The sequence below is a fragment of the Sminthopsis crassicaudata genome, chromosome 1 (genome assembly GCF_048593235.1).
Source record: "Sminthopsis crassicaudata isolate SCR6 chromosome 1, ASM4859323v1, whole genome shotgun sequence".
NCBI lineage: Eukaryota > Metazoa > Chordata > Mammalia > Dasyuromorphia > Dasyuridae > Sminthopsis > Sminthopsis crassicaudata.
This window is the reverse complement of record NC_133617.1, coordinates 706,574,712-706,598,530: the sequence shown is the minus strand read 5'-3', so window position 1 is coordinate 706,598,530 and position 23,819 is coordinate 706,574,712. Positions and strand designations below refer to the sequence as shown.

At 39.0% G+C, this 23,819-nt stretch overlaps 1 protein-coding gene across 5 annotated transcripts in view; it reads right to left on the bottom strand.

Moving 5' to 3' along the window:
• SRGAP3 (SLIT-ROBO Rho GTPase activating protein 3) overlaps positions 1-23,819 on the bottom strand; it is a 268,997-nt gene that overhangs the window by 33,582 nt on the left and 211,596 nt on the right. For 3 of the 5 annotated variants that reach the window (XM_074284020.1, XM_074284023.1, XM_074284022.1), the window contains 5 exons: positions 16,671-16,701; positions 15,196-15,256; positions 14,017-14,094; positions 3,354-3,488; positions 382-487 (listed from right to left, as the gene is read on the bottom strand). In XM_074284020.1, the coding sequence (XP_074140121.1) occupies positions 382-487; positions 3,354-3,488; positions 14,017-14,094; positions 15,196-15,256; positions 16,671-16,701 (411 nt within the window). Of the gene's footprint in view, positions 1-381; positions 488-3,353; positions 3,489-14,016; positions 14,095-15,195; positions 15,257-16,670; positions 16,702-21,225; positions 21,329-23,819 lie in introns of all 5 variants that reach the window. The other 2 variants (XR_012484986.1, XM_074284021.1) reach the window with 2 other exon arrangements.

Here is a 23,819-nt window from a genome sequence, read left to right as displayed (position 1 = left end):
TTCTGGGGTCCTCTCCAGGTGCTGATTCCCACTCCACCATTCCCCACAGTGATGAGAGCCTGAGCAGGTGGCTCCTGGATCTCCCAAGTTTCTGTCTCATCAAGGTGGAGTCCCAGAAACCCTGATGGCTCACTCAGCTTTCCACACATCTCAACAACATTTTGCCATTATGTTCTCCTATGATCACCTTCTATTTTGTGACTCTCTAAGAACTCCAGAAACAAATCTCAGGGAGAATATCCCTGCAGCTTTAACCATTAACACGGCAGAGTCCAGGAACCTCTTTTTCAAAATTAGGGCCAAATACCATCTGAGTTACTCCACTTCTGGTGAGGAGGGTTGGAGGTATTTTAGGGGAGAGAGGAAGAAAAATGGACTCACTGGTTGAGGAAAGCAAAGAGGTATCTCATGACCACGATGACCACTCGAGGCAAGGTGACAAGAATCTGCTGGATCAGGTGCACTCTCTCTGCAGGGCTCTCCATTTCTAAAACACAAGCCCCCCAGGATCCCCCTAAGGTGAGACTGCAGCTCGGGGGCCCAGTGGGACCATCTTGTCTGGATTCTGATCTCCGCTCCCCAGCCCAAACTCAACTTTGGCCTGTGCTTTGGACGGCTCCAATAAAGGGAGAATAGCAAATTGCCTCACTTCATTTTATTCCAACTTTCATGACTTTTTCTCATTCTGAATATGGCATTTACAGAATATAATGTACAGTTGAGGTCTGAAAGATGTACTGCCTTTGCTATGCTTCTGGTGCACATCTCGTTTCCCCAGAAAGACTGGAAACTCCGAGGGGACAGAATTCCTGCCTTAAGCTTCTTAGATACTCCCACAAAACCCAGAATCATGGTTTCCACAAATGGGAGATGCTTCATAAATGCGATTGATTTATTTATGCTGAAATTGTACTATATAAAATGAGGCACATTCCATCTCTTTCATACTTTTTATGTGGATAAATTAGATCTAAGAGCTGGTGTACCCATGTAAGCATGGGTGGAGCTAACAATGACATTTATTAAAGCACTTTATAAAGCATTTATTAAAACACCTACTATGTGCCAGGCACAGCACTAGGGATTTAATAGAAAGAGCGATGAATCTGGAGAGCTGAATTTGGAATCACTAAACATAAGTTTGCATTCTGGCTCTGTGGCTTACCACCTGTACAACTGTGAGCCTCAGTTTCCTTTTCTGTAAAGTTAATGAGGATGAACCAGATGATTTCTGAGTGGACCTTAGCTCTCGGTCTATGACCTAGGTCAGAGGCCTAGGTCAAGGAGAGGATCATCTTATGATATTAAGACAAATTGAAAAATAGTTTTTGACCACAAAATTTACATTCTGATGGGCAACTAAATCAGAAGAGAACTAATATCCACTCAAGACATCATCACAGCAAGAGATGGAATTAACTGGGCAAAGTTAAAGTTGTCTTTCCTGCCTGTCATGATGCCATTTCTCGAGGCACATCCAAGGGAGAGGTAGTTTTCTGAGAGCATTTCTGGTCCAAATACCATTGTAGGAAATGATGGAAAGCTCATGAGGTCACCTGCAATTGGAGGCCCATGAGGGAGGACTGAGGAAGAGACTCAAACCTGGGAAAATCACAGAAGGCTTGAATTCACAACTGGAGATCGGCTAGTTCAACCTGCTCATTTACCAGATGAGGAAACTGTCAGAAAGGCAGTGACAGCGTCAAAGGAATGCAAGTACTCTTCTAATTACCTCTATAGTACTCTTTTCACTGTACCATATAACTGCTCTATCTTTTTATCCCTTCTTCTATCTGTAATCATCAAGACCAACATCTCCCCTGAACCAAAAATTGCATCTCCTCTGTCAGATTATCGCCACAAACATTCTCCACTCTCTGATGTTTAATCTCCATTATATATTGGCTCCTGCTAGGCTTTCATACTCAAGCCTAGACTAAACCATCCTTTCAAGTGGTCATTCTACATCTCTCCACTCTCTTTCAATCAAATCCTTAGGAGGGGAAATGGTATCTGTTCTCGTTGTCTCTAATTTTCCTCTCACTTATTTTTCTCTTTTGCAGTTTGGCTTCCAACCTTGTTACCCAATTGAAATGGCTCTCTCCAAAGTTAACAATAATCTCTTAAATGTCAATGAAATGACCTTTTATCAATTCCTCTTTTTCTAAACCTTTCCGTTATTCTGGACCACTGTTCACCCTTTCCTCCTGGAGACTCTTCTCTAAATTTTGCTAGGACTACTAATTCTCTTATTTATCTGACTGTTTTTTCTTAAACTCCTTTACTTCATCATTCTCTATATCTCAACCCTTTTTTTGAACTTCTCTGTTTCTATCAAGAGCACCGTACTCTCCTTTTCTTTACTCAGGTTGATAACCTCAGAGTCACCCCCTAATTCATCAGTCTCTCTTACTGTATAAATCTAATCAGTTGTCAAGTCTTACTTCCAGAACATAATTCACATCTGCATTCTTCCATCTACCAACATGGCCACTTTATGTCAGAATTCATTACTCCTTGCCTCTGTTATTTCTACAGTCTCCTAATTTTTCTTTCTATATTACTTCTCTCTTCTCTTTAATCCATTCTCTACATAGATGCCATAATGATATTCCTTGAACACAGGCCTGACCATATTACTTCACTGCTCAGAAGACTGATCCCTTATTACCTCTGGGATCATATATAAACCACCCAGTTTGAAATTTAAAGCCTTTCATAAGGCTTCAACATGCCTTTCCAGGCTAATTAAGCATTACTCCCTTTCATGTATTCCACAGAGAGTCCAGCTCAACATGTTTCTATGACTCTTCTTCATACAAGACACTCTATCTTCTCTTCCTGCCTTTGCATGGGATACACTCCCTCTTCATCACCTCTCAGAAAGCTCAGTTTCCATCAAAACTCAACTCAAACACACCCTTTTTCCTACCTTAGTTTCTCTTGATACCTCCAGTTAATAAAAACTCCCTCCATCCCTCCAAACTATCTGCTTTTTTATTTTAAATATATCTATTTCTATACATTCTCTTCTCAATACAATGTAAGCTTCTTGAGAGCAGGGACTCTTTAATTTGTGTCTTCTTATCACCTTATAATGCCTGGCACATAGTAGGTACTTGACAAAGGCTTGTTGACCCAGTTTGTTTAGGCTGGTTTATAACAATCCTATAATAAAAGTAAGCTGCCCCTTGGGCTTATTTTCCTGGAACAGTTAAAACTCAGTTTGAGGACAGTTCAAAACTTAGGCAATTATCAAGAGATGACTGATGTTCTTTTTCCTTTGGAGGCTTTTTGATTATTACTCCTTGCTCTTGGAAACGCCTCTTCCCGCCCCCTCCATGGGTACTTACTGATTGTGGATATCAAATCTTGAAACCTTTCCTTGGGAAAGAGTGGATTTTCCAGTCCTCGAAAATACAGCTTTAAGACACCAGCCACTGAATTAATATCCCTTTCATTCTGGTCATCCGCCAGGGGATCTTCACCTGAACAGATATAGAAGATGACTTTTCAGTCTGATTAGACAGCAGGAACTGTTCAATTAGCTAGAAGAGATGACCCGCAGCCCAGGCTGATCAGAAAAGCAGCAGGTAGGATGGGAACTTTCCTTTGTTTTCCCAGCACGTCCTAACTTAACAAGGCTCTTTCATTAAGCATCATCACACTGGGATGTACCACTCCTAAAATCATCATGGAGAAAGAATAGTGAAGGACATGAGGCTTCCAGCTATCTCTTGAAAGCATTCACAGAGTCATAACAAAAAGAACAACAACAAAAAAGTTGCATTATGTAGGGCTTTGAGGTTTGCAATGAATTTTACAAATTTTGCCTCATTTTAATCTTACAACAACCCTGGGAAGTTGGTGCTATCATTATCCCCATTTTACAGATGAGGAAACCAAGACAGATAAAGGCTTAGTGACTTAAGATCTCATGGCTAGGAAGGGTTTGAAGCCACTTATCCTGTTATACTGCCCATTTCATCAAGCAATGTTCCAGGAGAATACAATTACTCCTAAATGGAGGAGGGCAAGACAAGGATGATTCTTTTAAAGTCCTTCCCACGACTTCTGAATCACTAACCCCCAATTAGATTTATGATTAACATTTGCATAATATTTTAGGTTTACAAGGTACTTTACAAATATTATTGCATTTGAGCCTTACAAGAGATTCAGGATTTACCATTTGCAGATGAGAAAACAGACTAGGTTAAGTGATTGTCCCAGGACACCTAGTTAATAAAGAGTCAGAGAAGAGAGCCAAATCTAATCTTTCTCCTTCCAAATTCAGCATGTTAGACTCTGTAACTTGCTGCCTGATTAGAAAGGTACAGCTTTAAAGAACAAAGTCATTTCTCACTCATTAATCCACAGCATTACAGTCAAGAATGACAAAGAAATTGATTCAACATTCATTTTTTAGAAATATTTACTGTTTTTAACTTGCGCCCCATTCACTTTGGAAAGGAACTCTCTGGCAAAAGCTCAGATGCCCAATAGACAGCAGACATTCCTTAAGCTTACATGATGGTTGTTGTCCCTCCCTCTTTCATTCTTCCAAATTCCAGAGTCCCTCCTACCCCAGTCCAGAGGAGCTGATTCCCCCTTATCTAAACCTACACTAATAAACTCATTCACACCAGGGTATAAGTAATTGAAAAAGTCCTTTCTGATCAATCCAGGATTTGGAGAAGGGTCCAGGGAAGAGGCTTGTGCTTCCTTCTTCTTCCATTCCTACTATAGCAAGATGAATTGGTACCTTTTAAGAAGCATGTAACATATTCTGCTTTGCAACGTAATCAATAAATATATATTAAGCACCTACTGTGTGACAGGTCCTGTGGTAAGTATTGTAGTCACTGATATATGTGTCCTACTTTTCTCATCAATTCTTCAAGCTATAGTTCAATTTGCTAAAGTATTAAAAATGTCAAGCATTTCTTTAAAATATGCTCTGATAAAAATAAACATTAATGGGCCAGGAGCCTACTATGTGCCATTTTCTCATTTTCATGTCCCTTTATCTCCCAAATCATGGAATGTCCTTCCTTTTTCTCTCTTTCTATCTGCCTGTCTCTCTCTATTCCTGTTGTACTCCATAATTTGACATCTGAGCATACAACTTTTTCTCATTGTTTTTCTGTCTCAAGCATGTGACTTTCGTCCTCAACCAGGTTGTAATTCCTTTATGGAAGATGGCTGCATCCCAAATTCCTTTCCCATTCCCTGTTGAACTTAGTCCAATACAGTGCATTCACACATGGGTAAATTATATGTACATAGTTATTTGTATTTTGTTTCTCCCATTAGAATGGAAGCTCCTTGAGAACATGAACCTTATTTTCACTTTAGTTTGTTTTCTCTGAGGCTTAATGCCCTAAACTGACATATACTAAAAACTAAATAAATGCTTGAACTAAATGATGAACAATGTAAGAATATAATATATATAAAGCACTTTAGAAATCCAAAAGAGATGCGAGATGAGAAGAGAGAGAGAGAGAGAGAGAGAGAGAGAGAGAGAGAGAGAGAGAGAGAGAGAGAGAGAGAGAGATAAGTTTTTGTTTGTATTACCCTTGGGGTGGGTAGCTTTATTTATAAATATGAAGGACAATAATTTAGATTTAGATGTGGGACACAGTGGTGGTTGAATTGTTCAAACAAAAACAGTGATTTCTTCTATGGCAGATTGAGAGCACATTACTATTCAAGTGTCACTTGACATCTTCCTAATTGCTTACCTACTTTAAGTTTCTTTATTAATTCTGCTATATGGTGATTTTATAGTTATATGTACAAATTCTTAAGATTTTTTTTGTTTAAAACTTTATATGGTGACTTTCTAGAAACACTCTTTTTTAAATTTAAGACGATGATAGCAGTAAATTATCGTTGTAAAAAGATATATTGAGAGAATCAAAGACATATTGAGAAGAACAGAGATTATCACATTATTGAAAAAGAAACTGAGGTCCAGAAACAGTAAGTACTTTACTGTCTTGCCTGCTTGTAATTTAGCTGTTTCTACTAGAAACATGGTTTCTAAAACATGACAGCTTCCTAGAACTTTTTTAAGTTTAAGATTGGTGGAAGAGGTAAAAAGACAGACTGAAATGAAGACCTTAAGAGAGCATTTCATTCTCCTTTTACAAAAGAGGAAAATGATATGTTCATAATCTGCCTAAGATTATAGAACGAATTAGTGACAGAGATGGGCTAAAATCCAGATCTTCTAACATCCTTTGCAAGGAAACCAGCAAGAGTGAGAAACAATAAGCCTCTTGATGTGGAATCTGTTCACTTTAAAAAGTACTGGAAAAAAAGGAAAAATGTTGCTTTTTGGCAATGGATTCATCCATAAAGTTGGAAGGAACCACTTCTGGATTGGAGGAAAAAAGGAGCAAGATCATAATTTCTTCTAAAAAGGGTTGAACAGTTAGCATCCTAAAGAGATTCAAGTGGAGGATTTAAACAACAAACAATCACCAGGGAAACATACAGCATGCTGGTTTGGAGAGAATTTAGTCACAAGCTAGAATGTGTGGGATGTGAAGAGTGGGTGGGAAGAGAGATACAGAGACATGTTAAGACCATCTTGTTGCCAAGGAGATAGCAACACTAAAGGTGATCCAAAATAGGAAACTTGGAATCAGACAAAAAGATGAAAGCTAGGGAAGAGATGGAATGACTGTGTCCTGGAGGGTTAGAAAGGATAATGAGCAAAACTTACCAGACTATTTGTGGGCTAGTGCTGAGCAGCATAAAGTAGCAAGAGAGGGGATTGGGACTTGATTATCACCCACAGAGAAAGTAGACAATTTTTCCTAAAAGAGAAATTCTGGGAGGTCATTCTGCAAAGGGACCAATCAGTAGAGGAACTGATCAAGACTAGATGGGAATTACCTGAAGAGGGCAAGGGTAAGGTAAATTTGAGATGGAGAGGAACAGATTGGGAAGGAAGGAAGGAAAGGAAACAGGCATTAATTAAGTGCCAACAAAGTGTCAAGCACTGTGCTTAATAAAATTTGCAAATACCTCTTTTGATCCTCACCATTACAACTCTGTGAGGTAGATGCTATTATTATCCTCATTTTGTAATTCAAGGAACTGAGATCAACAGAGGCTAAATGATTTGCTTAGAGTTGTAGAGCTATATTTTTCATCCCCATTTTACAGATGAGAAAACTGAGGCAGAGAGAGATTAAGAGAGTCACCCAGCAATTAAATATCTGAGGTCTGATTTTTCTCCCTGACACCAAGAGCAGCCAAGGGTTCACCTACCTAATGGGCCACATAATTAGGAAGGCAAGAAGGCGGAACTGGTACATGGGATGGGGCTAGTCCTGGAGAGAATGTCATGGCTATTGTCTTAAGAAATTGAGCCAGTAGAATGGATTGTGCCTGAGGTTTGCTTCAACTTATTATAAACAGGATAGCTATTCAATATTCTTCAGCATCACCATGTCAGCACATGAAAGCAGCAGGTACTGGCCTTGGAAAATGATGCTGCCTAAAGAAGGAACTCAGTGCTGAGGAGTATAAAGGATAAGTGTCAATACAAGAAACCAAAAGATGGACCTCTAGAGTGGTGCTAGGGAGCTCATCATCAGTGGGAGTGCACAAACAGCATCCAGATGAACAAGTAACTCTCAGAGATGCTCTAATAAAGGCTATCACACGGGGTGAGAGATTTCTGTAATTCATATGATCCAAGACTCCTTGGGACCCTTTCAGAAGGTTCTCAAGATCAAAACTATTTTCAAAACAAAAATAAGATGTCTAAATTTCCTTTCTTTAGTCATTTTTCATTCATCTACAACTCTTCATGACCTTGACAAAGATAATGGTTTGCCATTTCCTTCTCTAGCTCATTTTACAGAAGAGGAAACGGAGGCAGATGAGGTTAAGCAACTTTCCCAGAGTCACACAGCTAGTAAATGTCTGAAGCCAGTTTTGAAATCAGAAAGATGTATTTTCCTGACTCCAGGTCTGTCATTCTATCCACTGTGCCACCTAGCATAATAAATATTGATAGATATAATCCACATAAACAAAACCTCTTTTTGGAGGATACCCTCAATAAATTTTAAGAGTATAGAGGGATCCCGAGACCAAAAAGTTTAAGAACCTTTAGATTAAATGGACCTCCTATATTTTTTCTAATTTCAGGACCTGGTTTGGGGATTGTCCTAATCCTCCTAACTTTATTGTCAGGTATAAGTTAGCTCTGCCCATGACTTGGAGTATGCCAAGAAATTGGAAAGATATTGTACATGGAAGTCAGGATGCCCAAAGTAAAGCATTAAACCCGGTGGCTAAAAGTACGTGAAATCCAATTGAGTAAAAATAGAAAAGATACCCAATGACGGCAGCTAACACTTAAGAAAAGGAAGTTAGGAGAGAACTGGGTTTGAAGGCTAAATAATATACTTATTACATGAATATAATATGGGTCAAATCAATTAACTAATCTCAATTTTCTCACCTGTAAAATGAGGATAATAATAGCATCTACTTCATGAGATTGTTGTAACAAATGAGATCAAGTAAAACACTATGTAAATGTGAACGTGCTATTGTTATTAATGTGGTGTCCAAATCACAAAATCACAGAATTCTGTAGTTGGAATAGATCTCAGTAGTTATCTAGTCCAAGCTAAACATGAAAAAGAGTCCTCACTAACACCCAACTGCCAAGAAATAGGGTACCCAGCTTTTGTCTAAAGACCTCCAAGGAGAAGAATCCATTTTCTTTAGTCTAGAGCAAGATTTCTTTACCTGGATTCCCAAGGGGATCCATAGATAGATTTCAGGGGATCCATGAATTTGAAAAGGAAAAAAAATTATCCCACTTTTATTTTCACTAGCCTTTAAAGAAAATTGGTTATTTCCTTCAATTATTTAAAAACTGTATTCTGAGAAAGGAAGCTTCCAAAGGGTCTGCTTAAGAAGCCCCACTTTAAAGGCAATGCATTCCGTTTGAGATTCTGGTCAAATTAAATTCCCTAATTCTCTATTTCTCATGTAAAAAATGAAGAGGTTGAACTACCTGAGCCCTAAATCCTATGAATCATGTGGATTAACGTGTCAAGAACAAGAGATGTGAGTGAAGAAACAAGGATAGGTCTAATATTATGCAATTAATAGATTATAATATAATCTATTAGATCTAATAGGGTAGACTGTATCTCAACATGTCTTTGGGAGCAGTGGGATCATCTGAAGATGGATCCGTTAGGGAAACCTCCATATGTCCCTTGACTTTACAGACCTGAATAAAAAAGACATTTAACCCTGCAAGAACCTTGCATCCCTATACAAAACAAATTCCTTCCATGCTTCAGTTATGAACTTGCCATACAACTGGACAAGCCTGAATACTTTAGTGTTTTCATCAAATAAAACTTTTAACCAAGTTGATCTGACATATTGAATGATATGCATAATTACTATTGCACTGCATGATAATTAGACATAAATAATTAGCAACTCATACGAATAACTTCAATTAGTATTACTTTTACGCAGTCAAACCAAATGTTTACAGTTCTTTTATTCTCTGTTCTCCATGATCTATAATCAGCAAGTGTTGACAGTTTCCTTAATGCCATGTTCAGCTCAATCCTCCTTGTATATCCACACTTACTCTTGTACATAATAACAGACAAAGATGCGGGATCCAAGTCAAGGCTAAAACTCCCTGTTGAATTGACCCTACTGCTCCTTACCCTGACTTCTCTCTTGCTGACCAACAGCACCACCTGAGTGCAGCTGTTACCCATTCCGGGCCCCAGCCCTAGGCATCCTGACTACCTGGGATAGCATAATTCTGGGCCACGTGGATAGTCAAGCAGGAATGACTGAATGACCAACACAGAGTAGGGGAAAAGATGGGAAAGATACAGGCCGGGCTAAGGAGAAAGATTTCCCAAAAAAAGAATATGTAAAGGAACCCCAGAATCCCATAAAGCAAAAATCTTAGAGGTGGAATATACGGAGGTCACCTAATTGAAACAGAAGAAACTGCTTCTATAACATCTTCCCTCTCCCCAAAAGGGTCAATCATCCTCCAGAGGGAATCCTCCAAAGATGGATGTCATCTTTAAGATACTTTTAATTGTCAGAAAGTTATTTACATCACTCTAAAACCTGCCCCTCCAGAGCCAAGGCACATTTTAATTTCTTAAAAGATAAGTTTAAATTTATTGTTTCCAAAACAGACTTTCAAAAACTGAAAAACTGAAGACAGCTACCTAGACTAAATATCTGTGGTTCCCTCACAAGATATGGCACTTAGATATAATCTGGTCCAGGAAGGACAAAGGAACCCTAACTCTCCTTTGTTCTGGAAGTCTGCTTCTCAACACAGCCAAAGATCACTTAGCTTTGGGCCATTTTATCACACTGTTGACATGTAAACCATTAAGAAGAAATGTTATTTAACCATGTTCCTACCATTTTGTACTTGTGAAGTTGGTTTTTTTGAACCCATATATAGAATTTGCATCTGTTCCTATCATATTTCTTCTTGTGAAACACAGATCTAATTTATTTAAATCTTTCAATTCTTGACTCTGTCACCCAGTATTTGAGCTACCCTTCTCAACTCTGTGACATCTACAAATCTGATAAGAATGCCCTTCATATTTTAATTAAAATCATTAACAGAACTACTAAATGATACAAGGACATTTATAGTTATCCACAACTTATTTTTACAAAATGATGCTATAATCACAGCAGCTAACATTTATATGCTGATCTATATTCATCTTCAGTTATTCCCTAGGACTTTCATCTCCAGTGTTTTTGTTTTAAAAATATAAGATATTCAATGAATTCTTGGTAATCATAATAATGTGTTATTTTTTTCCCCTGAGGCTGGGGTTAAGTGACTTGCCCAGGGTCACACAGCTAGGAAGTGTTAAGTGTCTGAGGTCACATTTTGAACTCTGGTCCTCCTGAATTCAAGGCTGGTGCTCTATCCACTGTGCCACCTAGCCGCCCCATAATGTGTTATTTTTTAATGAGAATTTCATTATTGAGAGTTTTCTACCCTTCTTGGATTGAATGAATTGGATCACTCCCTAGAATTTTAGACCATACAATATTCTCATGAATTCTCAGAATATTTGAATTCATTCTTTGCAAATCTATTTTATAAGTCCCGCTGTTTGATTTTCTTCTCTTGTTCTATTATAAATTCTAGGATAGCATGGTCATCTTTCCCAAGGTTTGTATCATTTCTACTTTAGCAACCAATTCTTCCTTCTTTGGTCAGAATCCAGTCTATATTCCTACTATCATGTGCATCTTTTGAAAAATGAAAATCGCCATTAAGGTGAGTCAAGAATCCATCAGCTAGTCTGCCTTTTACCAAGATTTTCACAGATGTTTGGATAATGAAGTGTTCTACCATCACTATAATGACATCTTCATTTTTTCCAGACTTTTTTCTATTTTTTTTTCCAGACTCATCAAATACTTTCTCCTTTTGTCCAGGTCCTCTGTTGCATAAACCTATGGCAATGTTGTCAACGTCCACCTAAATGATACCTGTTGCCATCCTTTCCCTTTCTTTACTCCTTTATCTATTCTATTCCTTTTTAAATAAGGTATTCCCTTTGTTGTATCATAGTCATGGATTCTATCCCATAGTCTCAATATATCGTTGAGACCAAATTTTCATATTTCTGTTTGAACCTTTTTAATTCTTTTTGTCTATTGCCCGAGCTTTGGCATTTGCCTGTAAGGCTCAGAGATGCAAGAATTGATGGTTAGGTCTCTTCTTCAAAATCATTTCCTATAAATTATTATTTCTATCTACTAATATTCTTCCTACATTGTTCCTACATATTGTCTATGGTAGTCTGAGTCTTGGCAAATAGATGCTTCCATTTTCAGTTTAAAACACTCCTGATCAAACTACAAGTCTCTAGTTTAACATATTTTTACCATTTTCCACTCCTGGCCAGGAGCTTATTTTCTAATATCTTAAATCATGATACCTCTCTTCAACACATAACTTCTATATGAAGCTTTTCCAGATTCTCTATGACTGTCAATGTCCTCTTCCCAACTAATCAGCATTTCTTTTCTTGTATTCATCGTGTATTTGTGTATATATGGTCTTACTGTTTTCTCAGAGAACATAAGAACTTGAGGATAGGGTTGCTTCACTCTTTTTATTTCTATTCCTAGCACTAGTACAGGGTCTGAACCTAGAAGAGACTATTTTTTGCTGATTGGTTAAATGATCATCTAAGAGATGTCAGACATAAGGCCCATTGCCACAAGCAGACAGCAACTCTCCCTAATGCTTCTAGGAACTAGATTAAAAAGTAATTAGGAAATGTTTGACAAAGTGAATAAAAATACAATACAACAAAGTTAATGTTAATTTGTGTTAATTCTTCGGGGACCTGTTTCTATTTGAGTGTGACACCATTAAGTCTGGAAATCCAAATCCTATTTTCAGAGACCTTAAATCTGCCTCCAGACCCTACAATCAATAACAGTGATTAAAAACACCATTTGGGCGGCTGAGCTCTTCAGATTCAAATTTAATGCCCAAGACTAAATATCCAATTCATAGAAATGCCTTCTAGATCTCTTCTGATGATATTTTTAACTCCCATAAGAGTCACCAGAAGTAGATAGTAGTTTGGAAGTTGATATTTCTTGAGGTTCTTGGTCAGGCCCTAGAACCATATTTCAGAGAGAGTTATTTGCTCGTTCTTCAAATAAAGTCAACAAATAACCATCTCTCAACCCCACAACGGAGTCCCCAACCACTATTATTTATCAACATACTCTGATTATTACCAGTGACCTCTCATGAAAATATCTGGGACCTACATCACCTTTTGTTAGAGTAAAAAAAGAGAGAGAGAGCTCCTTAATTCTCAGAGCCTCAACCTAATCACGAGTTCCAAATTTTTAATGATCCTTTAATTTTTTCTCTGTACCCCATCTTTCTAAATTTCAACCTCCTGACTGTCATTAGGGTTCTCCTCTGCCCTAAAATGTCCATTTTCTTTGCTTTCTTTTTGAAGCACATCTTTTATTTCTCCAGAGAATTCTGTTTCCTTGAAAAGCATAGAGAGGAGAGAAGTGCTCTTCCAGCCCTTTCACCTTCTCCTCTAGGAGGAAGATCAATTCATATTTTGTTCCTACACAGCAGCTGTTCCATGTCATTGGCAGACCAAATATAGTACATTCTCTACAGGTGACTGAAGGAGAAGAGATTTGTCCTGTGCTCAAGCAGAGAAGATGGGGATGATTTGGGGAAAATGAAAGAAAACAGGAGTTGGATCTTTAGGAATATATGTTTATGATTAGGGAAAGAGGGCTCCAAGATCCTGGAATGGGGGCTAGAAGAAAGAGATGCTCCTGACTCAAATGCTCTTTGGTCCTTAGCAACTACTGGAAGGAAGATGGTGGCAGCTGAAATTGAGTAAATTTTAGGCCATACTCCATAGGGAAGAAAGGGAGCTGAGAGAAGAGATCAAAAGCTATCCCTTATGATTCCTCCCCTTCATAAACCCAAATGTCTAAAACAAGTTTTCCCACATGACAGGGATCAGGTTTGGTATGATTGGGGGTGGGACATGAGGAAGATGGAAGGGATGACAGGATACCTCTTTGTGCTCCAAACTCTCCTCTCCCTGCTCAATGATTCCAGAAATTCCAGTGGAAGGAAGAATAAAGCCTTTTGATCACACAATTAGAGATTAAAAGGCTTATTAGAATGCAAATCCTATAGAAGTGGATGGATGGATGTGTCTCTAAGTGCTTTCAAGGTTTACCAAAATGGATTTCTGTTTCAGACAGAATTCAGTGTCTCACAGTTTTGCCAAAGACCTTTCCTAGCATAGCAGCACAAATGCAGACTACCTGGAAACCCTTTGCAAAGCCATACACCCTCTTCCTCACCTCACCACCCCCCTCAACCTGCCACCTTCAAAGGGTTCAGAACCCACTACAGCAAAATTCAAAGGCCATCCATACCTCTCTCAAAGGAATTTTTAATGTCATTGACTTCAACCTGCGATCCAGGCACTCTAAAGATACCTTGCTGCTGGAGACCTAGGAAGGCAGAAAATATGAGATTATCAGAACATTGAGCATGTCAGTGATGCCCTTCCCCCTTCTCCTTCCTTATCTACATCCCCACCCTGTCGCATCATTGGGATGGGGGATCTGTAAAACACCAGACCTGGCAAAGAAAATGCCTTTTTAGAACCAAAGTACCCATGAGACAGAGCTTTAAAACTAAACTTCTGTGATGAAAAAAGAGTGGAGAATAAAAATGGGTTCTTTTTGTTATTGTTTACATATCTTCTCAGAAGCGTAATTGGGAATCTTCATACTTCAAGTGCCACAAACACTGGGGGAAGGAAATATGAAGTCATGGCTTTGGCTGATCAACGTGGAAGGAGACAAAGTCCTCACAACACCCTAACTCAAGACTTTTGCTGGGAAACTTGTGGGAAGTTTACCTCAGCTAGCCATTTTAATTATTCTTGCTAAGTATGTGCTAGACTCTACTGTTTCTAGGCTGCAGAAGGACTGAAAGTGCTATCAACACCTTCTAAAATCAGCACTCTGGAGCCAAGCCCCCAACACTGCCTTAGTTTACAGCCTCAGCTCAGGAATCTTCAACTGAATTCAAATCTATGGGCGAGCAGCTGGAACATAAAGACTTACCCAAAATCTGTATCTTTATAAGGCCAGTAGTTAAAATAGGAATTACCCTTTGACAAACTAGGCTCCTTATAATAGGTCTTATTTGCTTTTGCATTTCAGACAACTTCTTAATATACAATAGTTGTCCAATAAAAATTTTCTGAATGAATTAACTGAAGAAAGAGCCAATCAAATTGTGCATAGCTCCTATGACTGCTCCAATGAACAGTAAACAAGGCCAGAGCTTAAAATGTTTTTTTTTTGGGGGGGGAGGGGGAGAAACATGATTACCCCATCTCTTTCCTCTGTTATTCCCTTCTCATCTTGCTTTTTTCCCCCCTCCCTTTCTGCTCTTTCCCTTCCCTGGAAAGCACCCATACAGAGAACCTGAGCAGATCTCCCAGAGTGATTTTCAGTCAATTAGGAGGAAGTCAGGGAAGATGAGATTTTCCCATCATCCACCCCACCCAGACAAAGGTGATGTTGTTGCCAAGGGCTTACCGTATAGATTGATATAGCGGATGCAGCTTTCCACCACCAGGGGTATTGCCTGCCCTGAATCCTTAAGAAAGAATTAAAATCTTTTTCACTTGATTTGACTTGTTAAACATTTAGATGTAATCTCAAATACACGTGTGATCTCCAGATGAAAGATGAGCACCCCACCCCAAGTTAGTGAGAAGCTAAGCAAGGAGCCGCCCCACCTTGTGGGATTTATGAGCAGGTTGGAAATGATGAGGAGTGATCAATTATGCAGGAAAAGGCATGACTACTCTAGCGCAGGAGAAATGCTCTGTCCCATTATGCAGCCATGGTTTTTGCAGCCTTAGCCTTCTTTTCATAGAGGATGGCTTCGGGGGCCCATCCCTATGGTAGCCAGCCTTCCCTGTTTGGGGGGGAGGGAGGATGGGTTGATTTGGGCCCTATGGCTTTAGACCTCGGCTCCTCTGAAAAGCTAAGGGATGGAGGAGATGGGAGATTCCCAATACATCAGAGATACAATAGGCTTATAAACCAAAACTGTTCTGGAGTAGAGGGTATTCAGAGGAGTCTCTTGTTCCCAAATTGTCCCATCCCAGTTCTGAGATAAGAAGGAAAGAACCCAGCTCTTCTTCTAGAACCTTGCAATTGGACCATTAGCTCAGAGAAAACACAAAGGCCACTTAAAGCTGGTCTGTCAGACACCGAGAGCCTGAGGCACTGAAGCTTATTTTTAAATAATCTAAGCACTCTGACATTCTCTTGAAAAAGATGAACGCTACAGCTAATGTTCATTGCCTGAGTAATGTACAACAAATGTTCAGGGTGAACCACGTGGTCCCAAAATGTCCATTTGAGGTGGGACTGTCTTCAATTTTCTCTTTCCACATTGCCCTTTTATGCAAAGTTTTTCATACCCCAGGATCTGGGTAAAAGATGGATTTTTTTCATGGTTCAGTTGACTTCCAACATTAACCACCCCCTCAGGCTGATGAGGGACATTAGCCGGTTGTTGGCCATGACTTGTAACATTACTAAAGGATTAAAAAAAAAAAGTTTCCCAAATCCTGTAAATTATAGAATTATATAATATTAGAGTCAAAGGGGACTTTGAGATCATTGAGATCAACTCTCTCATTGTACCGAGGAGGGAACTGAGGCCTTGAGAGGGTCCTTGCTCAAAGTCATGTAAACATGTTAAACCAAAAATGAAGCACTAACTCCCTTAAAAAATAAAGAAATAAGCATGCAATACATAGCATGCCTTGAAACAGGGAGATAGCTTAGTGGGATTCTTTATTCCCCCTCCCCCAACTTTCTAGGTAATAATTTCCTCACTGATTCTCAGTGGAGAGGAGGAAGTGGACGGGCACATACAATTGGACAATTGCTAAAGGGAAAGTGGGTTTTTGTTCTGCAAGACATTATCTGGGAGGGGGGAAACACCAACCATTCCGCTCAAACCGAGAGGAATGAAAGGCCTGTCTAGTAAATACCTGGTTCCTGGCTCGAGCATTTCTTCTTCCTCTGATAACCAAAAAAAAGCAGCAGAGCAGGAGAAAAAGAAAAGATTACGCAAGAATGGGATCAGTTAGAGTAAGCATATCCTTCAGAGAACGTGAGAGCTCAGATGTGATGGCAGCCAAGAATGGTCAAAGTTAGGCCCAAGGAGAGACTGGCCAGCGGGGCCCCACCCCAGCTCTGGGCCTCGGGGACCTGCCGTTAGTGCGCTGTCTTGGCTCTGCCCTTGGGTCTTGCTGACCAGTGGGACTCCTGTCCCTTGCCACATGCCTCCAACCAGTATCCTAACCTGGTTCCGCCTCTCACCCAACCTGGTGCTTCAGGCCAAGGGATTCCCAGAACTTCTTTGGCTACAGAGCCCTTCTGAAATCTTCCTCATACCCCTACGTGACTCTTCCCCAGAGATTCCTCCTCAGGTTAATTTTACTCCTAATAAAAAGAATTACCCTCCCAATATCACTTTGAATGAAACATACTTGATGGAAGTGGGTGAAAGGGAATATACTGGAAATCTTTGGAGTCACAAGATCATTGATTTAGAAGGGGCTTAGGTATCATCTGATCCAATGCACTCTTTTTACACATGAGGAAATAAAGGCCCAAGAGGGAAAATGATTTTTACGAGAAAACCCAGTAGCAAAGCCAGGGAACAAACTCAAGTTTTCTGATTTTGAGGATAGTGTTTTTTCCATCTCAAAATAGGAGCCATCTTACTAGGGGGGTGTTTTTGTATTTCAATATTCAATATTGTATATTCTTTCATATCTCTCTAGTTATTTTCATGTTTATTTTCTTCTTTAGAATGTAGTCTCTTTAAGGGCAGAAAATGCTTTTGTTTTTCTTTGTATTCCCTTCATTTCAATGCTTAGTACAGTGTCTAGCATATAGCAAGCACTCAACACATATTTATTGACTGATTGACATTAAGCCAAATGGACAAATTTTTCATTGAATCTTTGGGCAATCTACCTCTATCTCCCTCATTCAGTTGGTCTGTATGAACTTTTAACTATAAGAGGAAAAGAATAGCTTTTGTTCTTATTGTTGTTGTCTGATGACACAGGTTTTATAGAAGCTAGGGCACTGAATGATTAGGTATTCACCTAGGGCCCTGGAGATTAGTGGGAACAAAACTATTTCATCAAAGCTTTTCAAGATGGGGCTAGTGTGCTGAAAAACCACGTAGGAAACTCTTTTATCAGGTGTTTCACCCACTAGAATGCTCCACTAAGTGGCACCACTATTATATCCATGTTTGCTCTTAGTTACAAAAACACAGCATGGGGGGGGGAAGATCTTTTGCAGCAGTATCTTAAAATCTCAAAATATTGAGGTTTCCTCACAAAGTTAGATTGCCTGTTATAAATTTAGATTCTATTCTAACTCTGCAGCAAAGAGTCACATTTTCTGTCTGAAATAACAAACAGGATTCTGAAAATGCCTGTGCTTGCAACCTCAAGGTAGTTTTATTGCTTGATAGGAACAAATTCTGTTGTTTACTTAACACCGATTATCTAGGAAAATGCTTTTCCTTTATATCAATATGATCATTAGTTACCTATGCTGATGTTATACTAAATAATCTTTCATGAAGATGACATTTCAAAACTGATGAAACTTATTTTTTTCTGCAAATTTCTACTGAGAGATTTCTGAATCATTATGGAGTGATTAAATTATGTTCAGAATCGTTTTGGGGTTAAATTCATTTTCTTATATTTTAATCTTTTGAAATATATAATTTTTAAAAAGATACAACTGAACAGATATTTTTACAATGAGTCCATAAAACTATTACTCTATAAAGAGTTACCTGGGGATTCTATATATTTATTCCAATGATAATGTCATTGCTCAAAACAATGTATAAACTCCTTTTTGGAAAATGTCTTCAAAGCCACTTTATTAGCCAAACAAGAAAAGCAAGCTTATAACTTGGACATTGCATCTTGTTTTGGTTCCCCAAATTGTATCACAATTTAATCACTCATCTTAGTCATCAGATTTGACCCTAAATTCAGTTGAATTCTTTCCAAATACTGAACATACTTTCAAAGAAGAAATAATTGTCACTACTTGATATATTATAAAAAGCATGCAATTGGCTCAAAAGGGAATTATCAAGGAGGAATTTCAGAAATATATGGAACAATGGCAATATCATCGGAATAAGGCCATAGCTCCCCAAGTTGATGAATTTCAAGAGGATAACATTGATTTGGACATTTAGGATCATCTCCATTCTTTGAATATTAATCACATTATTTTATAGAAGACACACGTTGTCATACAAGCTTAATTTCTATGTCCCTCAACTTCCTGATTTAGGAAGAGGGGAGAATGAGCAGGTAAATTAAAGAGAAGCCTCCTTCTCAAACGTTGTACATCTCTGTTAAACAGATTATTCAGTTAACAAGTGGTATATTCCATTCCTCAATATCAGCAGGTAACAGAGAGTTTACTATTTATAAGTAGCAAATGATAAGCCATTTTGAAAGAACCCAATACATGATGAGACCTAGATCCTATCTCCACACTTTCAGTTTACAATGCCTTCCCTTCTTTTCTCTACTTTCAACTTTAAAATTAGACTTTTTGCTTATATTAATCACAAAATGCCCTGAAATATTATCTTTTTATGTGTGTATGGTCTATCACAGGGACTTATCATATTTCCTTTCAACCTTTATAAAACCTAACAGGACTTTCTACACATAGTGGGAACTCAAAAAAAAAAGTTTCTCTATTAACTGATTTAGTAATACAATGATGTAAGATGGGATATGCTGGAGGAGACCTTTTAAAGAAGCTGCTTATGGAGGAGGGCAAGTAAAAGAGAGAAAGGGTTGGAGGAAAAGGGGATAAAGTCTAGAATGAGATTCCATCTTTTCCAGGAATAACACATCCCTCACCATGGAACTCCACCCAAATATAACTGTCTCCTTAATCCAGAAGAATGAATACTTACTTTCTAGGGAATATAATTACAAGGAAATAATATATTACTTCCTTGGACATTTGTTCTATGTAGTAGAACAACCCTCCCATCTCCTGCCAATTCTTGTCATTCTTAAACATCCATTTCACCTGAAAATACTCTCATTTACCTCTTCTTTACCAATATTAAACACGTACAAAGGTTTCCATCTCAAAGAATTTTGGGGATTGCTTTGTTAGTGGGATCGTCCTCATAACCTTGGACGACCATTATCTTAACTTCAGGCCAAGGCTACATCCTATTGACTGACCCCATGATGGCCTTATGCTGTATCACCCTTCCCCTCTTCAGGAAAGGCAGCTGGACTTGGCGACATTTGCTCATTACATATATGCCCATTCCTCCCTCCTTCAAAACCCCTGCTAAGAGAAAGGCTTGCAGCAGTGGAGGAGGCAGGATTTTCTGAGGCGGGGCTGAGAGCTCTTACGGGAAACAGCAACTTCTCCAGACACCTAAGTGTTTCATTTGCTGTAGATGGTATCTGTCAACTAGACAGCATTTGGCTCTCAAACCAACCAGCTGGGATAATTTTTTTCCTCCTCAAGTAATGCTGAGAATAACTATTTTCTTCCTCAGCTACTCTCTTTTCTCTCACTTTCCCCCCACCTGCTAAACATCAGTATCTCTTCCCAAAAGGGCTTTGCCATCCACCTTAAGGTGTTACAACTAGGACAGCTTTCTGTTACTCCAATCAGGAAAGGAAAGGAGAAAGTGAGTTCAATGGGGATTCATGGGATTTATTTTTCATTTTGTTATTTTAAGTGGGTGTTACATGAGATGGTTTATGTAAAGCATTTTTCAAACCCTTAAGTATGGCATATAAGAGAGTTGTTGCTGTTATTGTTATTATTATTACTAGTAGTAAAAATAATTATAACCCGTGACTCCAAAGAGAATACTCCAACTCTAACTCTTCTGGTGGGGAAAAAGAGCAGGACAAGAAGAATAAATTATGAGAGGGAGATTGTTCCGAGGAGAAACTAATAAATATAGAATATGCTTTCTTCCTCTGGTTTCGTGCCAAGTTTTTCTTATTAGTTTTTGGCAGATGAACCCCAGGGATTTTCTTTCTGTTTCTCTCAGTAAATCATTCATCTTAGTCTAAGGAAGTAGGAGAGAAGGTAACATTAGGGTGTTCCTTTAACTATATCCCCCACACCCAGGACCTGCTGTCTGTTGTGATAAGATATGGCTGACTAAGATTCATGGGACAGCATTTCATTTCCACTTGAGTTCCATTGGGGGTTTTCTCTCTTTTACCATCTTATTCCTGCCCAACCCCTAATAGAGTTCAGGATTGGGGGAAGGCACTCAGAGGAGACAATGACTGGGATTGGAAACCTTTCCCCAGACCCAGAGCAGACCAAGGCCCAGGCCGGCACACAGAGAAGGCGTGAGGGAGGCAATCAATGGATTTAAGTTTGTAGCAAGAATTGGCTTGGCCATCAGAGTAAATGAGTAGCAGGAAGGAGAAGGGAGGCTGCCATCACACCTGGAGCATTCACAAACTCTTCAGGTTCCCCAGCAAGTACCTTAATGAACGTTTCCATACGGCCGTTAAAGAGTTTATGATTATACACTGAAAGAGGCCTAGGTCTCCTCATTTTCTGTGGTTTAGGGGGAAGACATGGGGGCCTAGGGGAAAATGGAACAAAAGAAATCAACAAAACAACCAACATAAACAGGCAACTGGAAAAGCTCTGAGAACTCATGGCCAGTGAGGTGCTTGGGGGGTCGGGGATGGGTAGAGATGGGGTACAGAAACACACCCCCACAGTCCTTGAGTCCCAGTGCTTCGTTTTTACCACTCCATCTGTAAGCCTTCAGAAGTGTAGGACTACACTTAAATGGATCTTGGTTACCCTCCATGTTGGGTTAAGCAGTTTTAAAATTAAACTGCTAAAGAAACACAAGCATGTAACTGATATACATGCTAAGTCACCACTATTCAATAGGCAGAAAACAAAAACATTATATCCCAAGGACCACTGCCATGTCAATCAGGAGGCTGCCATCCTGAAAAGCTGACAAGATGGAGAAGGAATGAGGAGAGAAAAAATATAATCTGATAGCCTGAGAAAGCAAGAGACTTTCAAAAGGGATTATAAAGGATAATTTCCATTGTTTTGGCTGAAATTCAATATTCAATTACAGTAAAATTATCTTCCTAATGCCTCTTGGAATTTTAGATGCACTGGATTACTCTCATCATACCGGCCTGCTATGAACCAGGTAATTATTATTTCCATTTTACAGATGACAAAACTGAGATCTAGGGAGGGACTCTCATTTGAATGAGATTGTTTTTTTTAAAGCAAATTAATAATTAAACCAGAAACAACCATATCTCACTCCATCCCATGACCCATTGGGCCTCAAAATCTGTCAGGTGTGCTGAAAGTGTCTTGCTTTAGTTGAAGTTGCTTCTACCTGAGCTCTGCTCTTCCACAGACTAGAGTAGCCAAATCAGGGGGGAAACACCAGCACGATTTACTAGAGACAGTGAAACAGTCACAGACACTGGACATGTTTCCAAAGTTACTTAACATGCATATACCTGTGGGTTTCTATTTGCTCATCTTTTATTACCCAGGGCCTCACTCAACATGGCCAATTTCCTGGAATAATCTATTTGAGATTAAGAAAAGTTTCCACCAACCAGGAAAAAGGGTCACATTCTAATGATGTCAAGCTCAAAAACCATAGATTGACTTGGAAAACCATAAATTTATATTGCATTGTATTTTGTTAAACATTTCTCAAATTACATTTTAATCTGGCTCAGACCTCCCTAAAATCTTTATTTGCCCCGGCCATGGGCCTCGAGTTTGACACCTTGGATTTCATTTTACAGATGAGAATTGACCAAAGTCACACAGCTAAGTAGAAAGCAGAAATGAGATTGGAATCCAAGTGTTCAAAGTCCAAAGCCAGTTTATGGGATTGAATAAAAATTTGGAAGCAGTTTGGGATCCTCTCTGGGAGGTGGAGTCTGGAATTATAGAACTGGAAGGAATACTAACCTCCCCACCTTTTCCATTTTTATAGGTAAGGAGATTAACACCCAGAAAGGGTTTTCCAAGGTCGCACAGTTAGGAAATGGCAGAGATTGTCAAACATGGAAACTGGAGCTTCTGCCAGATCGGGCAATCCCATAGACAAACATGGTTTCTTCCCTGTTAGCAGGGCAAGGCACTTGCAGCTTACTGTACCAATATGGCCAGCGGACCTAAGGAACCCATATAATCGTCCAGATTTCAGAGAGCAAATGTTGCTGGTCCCAGGCAGGACATGCATGGGAAGACACAGCTGACATCCACAACAGCTAACTACAATCATTATAAAAACAAGGACTGAAAGGGTCAGTTTTACATGGAAAAAATCAAAAGAAATAACCAAAAATTATTGAGAAGAACACAAGAGGCAATATTCTTCCAAGCTCAACACCAAGCTTCAATATCTTGGTGTGATAAGTCCATCTTTGTCATTTTTTTAAAGTGCCTTTTTGGGGGCTATCAGTAATCTGTTTGGTGTTGCTAAGTAGAATGATCAAAAGAAAATACCAAAAATTAACTAGAAGGCCATAGGCTTTCAAACTCTGGAAGGTAAGACTTGAAAAAAAAACACCAAATATATTTATCTTGTTTGAAGCGATAGACTTGGGAAGGGAAGCAATGGAGAGAAGAGCATTCTCATTTTTCCAAAGGATTTACACATCCATAATTTAGTCTTATCCTCACAACAACCCTGTGAGGTAGGCAAAGACTATTATGTCCATTCTACAGATGGGCAAGTAGTTTAGGCTCAAAATGGCATCCACATTCACATAAGTTAGGTACTGGTAATGGCAAATGGTGATATATTCAGGTCTCTGAACCCAAATCTGATGTGAAAGGGGTGTAAGGGGCACATAGAATTCTGAAATGATTTTATCATGCTTTATCCAGTGGAATGGAGGAGACTTCCATAAAAGCTCAGGGCCAGTTTGGCCAGATCACCTTTAATACACAGACTGGTTATAAAAGAATTTTTTTTTTCAGAAAAGAAATCTAGGGTGTTTGCCTGGAGGATTCCTCTTAAAAAATAAAAATAAACAAAAAACCTCTCGGTCTTTTGGGACCTAGAG